The sequence below is a fragment of the Tachysurus fulvidraco genome, chromosome 10, assembly GCF_022655615.1.
Source record: "Tachysurus fulvidraco isolate hzauxx_2018 chromosome 10, HZAU_PFXX_2.0, whole genome shotgun sequence".
Lineage (NCBI taxonomy): Eukaryota > Metazoa > Chordata > Actinopteri > Siluriformes > Bagridae > Tachysurus > Tachysurus fulvidraco.
This window is the reverse complement of record NC_062527.1, coordinates 23,611,869-23,621,259: the sequence shown is the minus strand read 5'-3', so window position 1 is coordinate 23,621,259 and position 9,391 is coordinate 23,611,869. Positions and strand designations below refer to the sequence as shown.

General features: G+C 38.3%; 1 protein-coding gene across 2 annotated transcripts in view; it reads left to right on the top strand.

The window, feature by feature from the left end:
• Positions 1-7,807, top strand: part of LOC113651635 — a 10,715-nt gene extending 2,908 nt beyond the window's left edge. The window contains exons 1-5 of one of the 2 annotated variants that reach the window (XM_047819980.1): positions 804-1,457; positions 4,945-5,295; positions 6,032-6,304; positions 6,879-6,929; positions 7,430-7,807. In XM_047819980.1, the coding sequence (XP_047675936.1) occupies positions 1,418-1,457; positions 4,945-5,295; positions 6,032-6,304; positions 6,879-6,929; positions 7,430-7,503 (789 nt within the window). In that variant the 5' untranslated portion in view covers positions 804-1,417 and the 3' untranslated portion in view covers positions 7,504-7,807. Of the gene's footprint in view, positions 1-803; positions 1,458-4,944; positions 5,296-6,031; positions 6,305-6,878; positions 6,930-7,429 lie in introns of those variants that run through there. The other variant, XM_027160470.2, reaches the window with a different exon arrangement.
• The last annotated feature ends 1,584 nt before the right edge of the window (positions 7,808-9,391 follow it).

Genomic DNA, 9,391 nt, shown 5'->3' with positions numbered 1-9,391 from the left:
ACACACACTCTCTCATTCTCACACACACACACAGACTCACACACACACTCTCTCACTCTCTCTCACACACACACACACACACACACACACACACACACACACACACACACACAAATTTGTCCATGTCCATTTGTCCAATGGGCAGATTTTTACTGCACATTAACCTCATCATCAGCATCATATCAGTACTTCATAAACATTATAAATACTTCATTAGTGTTTATAAAGAAGAAATATTTTAATTGATCTAAGTATTGTGAAATCTTGTGATACTCTTTTGAAGCACATATTCAGTAATAAAAGCATGTCTGTGTTTTCTTTATTGTTATTGTTTTTACTGTATCTGTTGTCAAAGAATGACATATTTTGACTTCACTTTTGTAACTTTAATACAAAAACAAACGTTAAATAAAAAATTATGTCATCAATTTAAGGGCACGGTGACTTAGTGGTTAGCACGTTCGCCTCACACCGCCAGCGTCGGGGTTCGATTCCCGCCTCCTCCTTGTGTGTGTGGAGTTTGCATGTTCTCCCCGTGCCTCGGGGGTTTCCTCCGGGCACTCCGGTTTCCTTCCCCGGTCCAAAGACATGCATGGTAGGTTAATTGGCATCTCTGGCAAGATTGGCATCTCTTGTCCATAGTGTGTGAGTGTGTGAGGGAATGAGAGTGTGTGTGTGCCCTGCGATGGGTTGGCACTCTGTCCAGGGTGTATCCTGCCTTGATGCCCGATGACGATTGAGATAGGCACAGGCTCCCCGTGACCTGAGGTAGTTCGGATAAGCGGTAGAAAATGATTGAGTGATGAGTATGTCATCAATTTATTCAGTTATTAATAAAATAAACAAATCTACACCGATGTTATTGATAATGTTCCCAGAAATCGATTTTCAATCCGAGTGACCTGTCATGACATGATCTTCCACCAGAGGGCGCCTTTAGACTAGGTTGGCGAATAAGTGGCCTAGGTGGCCTAGTGATTACACTGCACCTGTGTCTTGTTATCTAAGACTTACAACCTGAACTTTTGCTCAGTTTGTAAAAAAGCAGAAATAAAAAAACTATAAAACAAAGACACCAAATGCAACACATCTACTTGAAAATGATGAAGAAAAGTGTTCTTGATAACAATGTCATACAAAATTCTACAGCACAAAATAATCTCAGTATATCCCACGGTTATTTTTATCACCAGTGGCATTTATGATCTAAGCCTGTTTGGAAAACATTTTCAAGCCTAGATCTACCAGGTGAAGACCTTATGCACAAAGAAAACAGAAACCATACCAGGTTGGAGCTTCATTGAATAGATTACATTCACAAGGTCACTGAATTCACCATCTTTACAATGTCACCCACTCGTGTCCAACATAAGAAAGACATGAGGGAACGTTCCAGAGAGACCATCTCAGCACCTTCATGGACTGTTTGCGGCGAGAAACAGAACATCTTTTTGAAGGTGGGACATAGTGCATACACATTTCAGTCTTTTGATGGCCACTGAACCTTTCAACATGACCACTAACAAGCACATGTTAAACAATGCCCACTAGGATCCCTGTGTGCTTGCTCTGTATATGGCTCTGGATCTTTGAAGATAAGTTTTGTATTTTGAAAGATTCTGGATGGGCAGAACTTCACACAGAAAACACTGTAATGCAAAAGCCCATAGTAAACACTATGACCTTTAGGCCTAGGATTTATATCATGTGGACATTATGAATATTTTATGATCATCACAGTTCTCCCAGACCTTTTTGCACACTTGCACTGTAGACTCAGTAACACAATCCTAGAACACAGTTTAAGAATTTTAGTGACATTTGTAAAAATGTTAGAGCAGATTTTAAATTTAGATGTTTTGAGCACTCCAGAGATAAAGAATCCCAGTGTTGTTGTGTGGCACTTCACATTTACTGGACTAAAAGCTCAGGAACAAGACTCTAAATTAATCACAGTATTCAGCAAAACTCTCTGAAATACAATGGTGTAAAGTCTTAAATCTGGGCAAAGATAAATAAACCATTTATAAAACTTTGAAAGCACTGGATCCAGTAGATTCCACCAGTGGAAAAGGAAGAACCATAAGGATTGTAAAAGCAAACTCTATAGCCAGAAGAGAAGGGCTTTTGTCATCAAGGGAATTAATAACCAAAAGGATCATCATACTTCAGACATCATCTGCAGAGATTGGAAACGTTCTCAAAACCACTCCATCTGTCAAATTTGCAGCTTTGTCTGGGCAGATATCTGCATCCCGTCAAACAGATCAGCGAAAACTAGAACGTTTCGGGATTAACTCTAAACACCACGTCTGTGGTAACCTAGATACTGCTCATCATTTGGATGATGCTTACACCGAAACATGATCATGGCAGAACCTGCATCCTGATATGAAGAAGAAAAAGCAGAAGAGGATGAAGCCTTGTCAAATATACAAGAGTAAGCATGAATATTGAATAAAGCTCATCAGAATGAAGGCAAGGAACTTGGACTGGGGCAAAGGATTGACTTTCAGAATAAGAAGTTGTTTTAAGTAAAATCTCCGGATTTCTGAGACTGGAATGGACATGTACCATTCCAGGAAGATGGAAGTAAATTCTGGTGCATTAAGCCTTCAGAGGTCCATCCATCTTCTACCGCTTATCCGGGGCCGGGTCGCAGAGGCAGCAGACTAAGCAGGGATGCCCAGACTTCCCTCTCCCCAGATACTTCCTCCAGCTCTTCCGGGGGATTACCGAGGCATTCCCAGGCCAGCCGAGAGACATAGTCCCTCCAGCGTGTCCTAGGTCTTCTCCGGGGCCTCCTCCAGGTTGGACATGCCCAGAACACCTCCCCAGGGAGGGGTCCAGGAGGCATCCGAAACAGATGCCCGAGCCACCTCAGCTGATTCCTCTCAATGTGGAGGAGCAGCGGCTCTACTCTGAGCTCCTCCCGAGTGACAAAGCTCCTCACCCTATCTCTAAGGGTGCGCCCAGCCACCCTACGGAGAAAACTCATTTCGGCCGCCTGTATCCGGGATCTTGTTCTCCCAAAGCTCATGGTCATAGGTGAGGGTAGGAACGTAGATTGACTGGTAAATAGAGAGCTTCGCCTTGTGGCTCAGCTCTTTCTTCACCAGAACAGACCGGTATATCGACCGCATCACTGCAGAAGATACACCGATCCGCCTGTCGATCTCCCGCTTCATCCTTCCCTCACTCATGAACAGGACCCCAAGATACTTAAACTCTTCCACTTGAGGCAGGAGCTCTCCGCCAACCTGCAGGGGACAAGCCATCCTTTTCCAGCTGAGAACCATGGCCATGGACTTGGAGGTGCTGATTCTCATCCCCGCCGCTTCACACTCAGCTGCAAACCGCTCCAGTGCAGACTGAAGGTCCTGATAAGCTTTTAGAGGTGAGCAGAAGAAAAGGCATTTGGACAGAAAGTAGTGAAGGGTCTGGATGCCATTCATCTGTTTTACTTTGATATTGGTATATGGCTTCCTCAATCCATCTTTAGCTAATAAAAGAGTGCAAAACAGTTTGGAAAAGGTGAACATAAAGTGAAAGATTTCACACATTACAATCGTAAAGATATTAAACTCATTAAATGCCACTTCAGACAATAGCGATATCAGGAAGGCAGACAATATCAGAGAAGACTTTCAATCATGCTGTTATGCCACAAAACCCTACATAATTCTACAGTGCTTTTGATCTGTATAATTGTTCTGCAAATTCTGGAGTTTGCTCCTAAGAATTTCACTCACCAAGGCACATGTGCTGTGGTGATGTGATAATAAAAGTGACTTGACTTGATCTCATGAGCTTTCCTGTGTGATGTGGTAGCTCAGTAAGGTGTTAAACGTCTGAATCCCAGCACCACCCAGCTACCACTGCTGTGTCCTTAAGCAAGGTTCTTAACACAAAACTGCTCTTTTGGATAAAATGAGATAAATGTAAGTTGTTCTGGATGAGGGTTTCTGCAAAATAATGTAAATGAAGCACAAGGAGTTCACCAAAGGTTGGAAGCCACGGCGAGTTGCTTGATTTCTTCACTGAGGATTTTCCCAAACTTCTCATTTTGTGCCTTTCGTCAAACTCACCTCAGTTAAGAAGGTGGTCCTCTGTTACAGGAGGCCAAACAACAATGCAGACCCACACCCTCTTTCCATCCAGACCAAGATGTATGACTTTCTCCTTTCATCTCAAGAAGTTCATACCATAAGATTCTGGACCCTTCAAAGCAATGATTCAAAGACCAACCATGTAGACTTCTGGTTGATCTGCTTCTCTCTTGGGTAAGTGTATAAACCATTTGATCCTCTGTCTGGTCTCTTTTCCTGTTTTCATGTCAGTGTAGGTGACTGCTTGACTCCTCACAGGACAGTAAATGCTGTAAATATCTGATCAATTTGTGTGCCATCACATCACATCACATCCTGGATCCAGAACCTGAAGACACCATCTGAGCCAACTGATATTTTCTATTGAATTCACCTAGAGGGTTTGGTGTCCACCAGAGGGTGACAACTGAATCTCTTGGAGCTACAGAGAGGGAAGATCCCAGAAGTCTTGCCTGCCAGTTTAATCCCATTTATTTTCTGTAGCATGTGTCTGAAACCTTTCTTATATAAAGTTTTTTTTCTGTCCATGTTTGTTCTGAGTTTTTGTGTGATCCCGGCCTTGTTTCGGCATGTATGACTTGTTCCATGTCTGTTGTACTGTATCTGTTGTTACCTGGTTAAGATTCTGTATTTATTTTTGTCTGCCATTACTGTTGATGTCCTAAAAATATCTGATTTACTTAGAATGACTACAGGTTTGTTCAGGAAATTGTTCAAAAGTAACACATCTTAAAAAGTAAAAAGCAAGATAAGCTTTCTTGAAAATGTTCTGAATATACAGTATCTGTATACTTTTGGAAACCCCCTTTGTGGTTTATTGTCTTGTAAACTGCAGGATCGAGTCCGCTCTCATCACTGAAGGTCGCTCGGTCTGAAGTGGGTCTGGAAGCTGTGCTGCCGTGTGAATGGGGGTCACACAATAAAGCCATATCTGCAACGCCGTATATCCAGTGGCAGACTTTCAGAAACATGGTGTTCGAGCGAGAGGGTCCTGATCAGTTTCAGGGCGAGGCTTACAAAAATCGTGCTGACGTTCCAGAGGGTGTGCTGGCGAAGGGGAACTGCTCCCTGCATTTGACTGACATCCGCTTTAGTGATGCAGGAATCTATGAGTGCTATCTGGTGGTTGGGAAGACGAATAACATGAGGAGGATCTTCATCCAGAGTGTGCAGCTCTCTGTTCTCGGTGAGGCCTCATATATGAGTACATTTCATTTATTACTGTAGGATTTCGACTAATAGCAAAAATTGACAGAAAAATGTTAATTTGCTCCTTTGTCAATTTGAAGAACTGCCAAGTTGATATTTTAGACAGACAGAAGTGGAGTAATTCACTGTCTTCTGGTTAAATACACAGTCTAAAAATTTTCATATATTAATTGACAGCCACATGTATATGATTTAATAATACAGTCTACAGTCAAGAAGTAATTCATTACAAGACATCAGGGATTTATGTCATAACCCCATACAAGGGCACGAGAGTTTTATATTTTCTTACACAAAATATTTTCACACTGTTAGTTCAGTACAGAGTCGTTTTATTTATTGAACAAACGTACATTATGTACAATATGTTACTTCTCCTTTCTTGGCACAATTCTATTTGATTACAGTAAAAAAAATCTCCTTTCACATGTCATATCGTGTACGATTGTTTACGTGACTAGTAAAATGTGAATGTGAAAAAAAAAGATGTGAGCTGGAAAACTTTCACACCAAATAAAAACTGGTGGAATGTTTAGGAATGTGATTTTGCTGGGGTTTAAACAATCATGCAGCATGTATCAGTTATTCACAAGGACATTTTCTCACACAGCACACAACAGTTTCTTTTTAATCCAGTTCTTTTAACAACAGTGAGATCAAGATTATTTTTCCTGAACATGAAGAATGAACCCATTTTCTGTCTCAATGAACAGATCACAAGAGCTCTCAGTCTGTGGAGATGGGGAAAGACCTGACCCTTGACCTGTACACACACCAGGCACAGACTGTGGTGTTCCAGCCCTCCAACAGTACTGAGTGGAGAGAACTGTGGCAAAGACAGCATAGAAAGGAGGATCTCAGGTCTCGGGTGGAGGAGCGAAACGGGAAACTTCTTATCAAGAACGTGAGAGAGAGCGATGAAGGACTGTACAAAGTGATGGACAGCGAAGGACTCGCTCTGAGCACCGTGAAGGTTTCTGTTGAAGGTAAAACACATTTTAGTGAATAGAGCAGACACAACAGTCCCAGAGTCCAAGATTCTAAATAAATTCTGGACTCTGATTGAACAGCAGCTCTGACAGTATGACAGAACGTAACATTTGCCTTATGCTATTTAAAGAGAGATAAAAAGCAGAAGCTGGTAGATCTGTGAATATTTCCAAATTTTAATTGTAAATATAATAAATGTAAATTTAATTGTATTTATAAATGGCTTAAATACTATGGCCTGTTTTTTTATGTAATATATAATAAGTCGTTTTGTTGAATTGCTAAAAAACTTGCAGTTACACATGAAATTACAGGCAGTTATACTGTAACTTCATGATGGTATCAGTTACGCCACCTAACTTTGTGTTAGGATGATGAAAGTTCTGTAAAATATATTGTTCATTTTTAGAAATGATAAAGTGAAATATCATTTATTATATTATTTAAATTAAAAGCACAGACTGTATACTGTGTATATACTGTATCATATAATCATTATAAAATCCTTAGATATTATTATTTGTTCTGTTATCTAATTGTTGTTATAAATTCTTCTTCATATGTTTTCAGAACCTTCTGAACCCACGAGACAGAACACGGTGGAAAAACAGTTGTATTTAGGTTTGTGAGAGAACAAAGAGTCTATTAAAGAATTTATAAAGAATCACATTTCTCATGTTTATGATTTTTGTTAATGATACAACATCATTAAAGGTTTATTAAAGGTGACATTAGAGACGTTTGTGTTCAATAGATTCACATAAATATTCACAAATACAAAAATATATACAAAACAAATTTTAAATATTATTTTTAATTTATTAAATTTGTATTGTTACTTCGTCACTAACATTTTTTTCAAGGCCACATTGTAAAGTCCTTGATTGATGATGTAACATTGGGAATAAAATGTAACTGCTATATAGCTGCTGATAGGGTGCAGAATTTTTAATATTATAATAAATGTAGAGTTAAAAGGGAAACAAAATAATATATGCAATAATAATATGCAGGCAAAAATTAGGCTGCTTTCAGTGTTTTACTTTTTTTTTTTTTTAAATGATTGGGATGATGCCAACATCTCTCTCTCTCTCTCTCTCTCTCTCTCTCTCTCTCTGTAGAAAGCAGTGTTGGAGTGAACTATCCCTCTCTCCCTCTTCCCTTTCTCCTTGTCATGCACCTGTATCTACTCTGACCCTGAAGTTTATAATGATGATGATGCTGATGATGATGTTGAGGTGATGAGCCTCAGTCGTCTCTCACCAGAGTCCTGCAGTGGCTCAGTAAACTACAGGGTAAACGGCGCTCTCTCAGGGCATCAGGGAGCAAGTGCACTAGAGGAAAGCGCCCTAACCCCTTATGTGCTCCGGAGGTGTCGTGTTGTGAAACCTGTGTTAACAATCGATTTGTTTGATATTCAAATCTTAGCTTCATTTCACGCTAATTTCAGTTAGATTATTAATATTGATAATAAGAACAGAAGCAGAATTTAAATAATTCTGCTTCTGTTCTTATTATCAATATTAATAATCTAAGAGTATTTACATTAAACATCTACAATAAGCATCGCATTAGATAAAAGGTTTCTGTCTAAAACTGTAAGGCTTCTCTTCATATAATTATTATATCTTATTATCTTATATATTATTAAATGTCTTAAATGTATTAATGGAGCTTTCTTATTTATTTATCTGATTAAAAATTCCTTATTTAAATGTTTGTGCTGAATCCTTTCTAATCACAATAAAAAACTCCCAACTATAAAAATCTCATTCTGTCATTTCTCCAGAAATTCTACAGGATTTCTTTTCTAGTAAACTGAGAGAAATGAACAGTGTGTTGTGTAGAAATGCTCACAGTAAATTGTTCAACATAAATAATTTTAAAAAATGTATTATAATTATTAGTATTTATTATTTATTTAGATTTTTTTTTCTAATTTCAAGTGATCTTATATCTGTGAGTATTTAATATGAAATGTTTAAACAAATTGCTCTGAAATTTCCCCCAATGCCAAAACCACTGTAGGGATATACAAAGGTCCATTAGTTCCTCAGGAGCTCTCGGCAGAAAGGACATTATTTCCATTTACACTATTTACTGTAGAGTGTCACACAAATGAGGATGAGGTTCCCTTCTGAGTCTGGTTCCTCTCAAGGTTTCTTCCTCATGTCACCTCAGGGAGTTCTTCCTCACCGCCATCACCTCCGGCTTGCTCATTAGGGATAGAGATAGATATATAATATCTTAAATTAAGTTAATCTATTTAAATTAATTTTAAACTTTAACTGTATATATTCACTTATTTATTTTTTTATCCATATTTTTTCTTCTTCTTCTTCTTCTTCTTCTTCTTCTTCTTCTTCTTCTTCTTCTTCTTATTATTATTATTATTATTATTTTATTATTATTATTGTTATATTTCTTTTTCTTTCTCTTCTGTTTCCATACTTCTGTAAAGCTGCTTTGAGGCAATGGGAAATTGTTAAAGCACTATAGAAATAAATTGAATTGAATTGAAATTGAAAGGTCAAATCCAAGAGAAGATCTGATAAAGCAAACCAAGGGTCAAGTTACACAAATCCCACAAGCCTTTATGTATTATGTATAAAGGCTTAGAACTAATTCGTTGCTCACAAACACACACAATGTGAAAATTAAATCAGGTCAAGAATTTTTTCAAGAAGTGTATTCAGGGTAGACGAGGGGACAAGTTTCCTGAATTATTATTATTATTATTATTATTATTATTATTATTATTATTATTATTATTATTATTATTATTACTACAGAAACAGAAACCACTCAGATGCTGCAGCTCCTCCAGTATCATTTAAATCCTTATTAAATCACAGCTCTATAAATGTTTTATAGACAGGTGAAGAGGAGGAGGATTCACACAGGTATATCATTTACTATACAGATATACAGAATCCTCCCCGTCACCTGTCTATAAAACAGTCACCTGAGGATGAACAGTGTAATCATGAACTGTAGGTGTGTGTTATATGTGGAGTGAGATTGTCAGGGACATGGGGATAAAAACAGACCCAAATGCAGGATAGCTAAAATAAACTGATTTA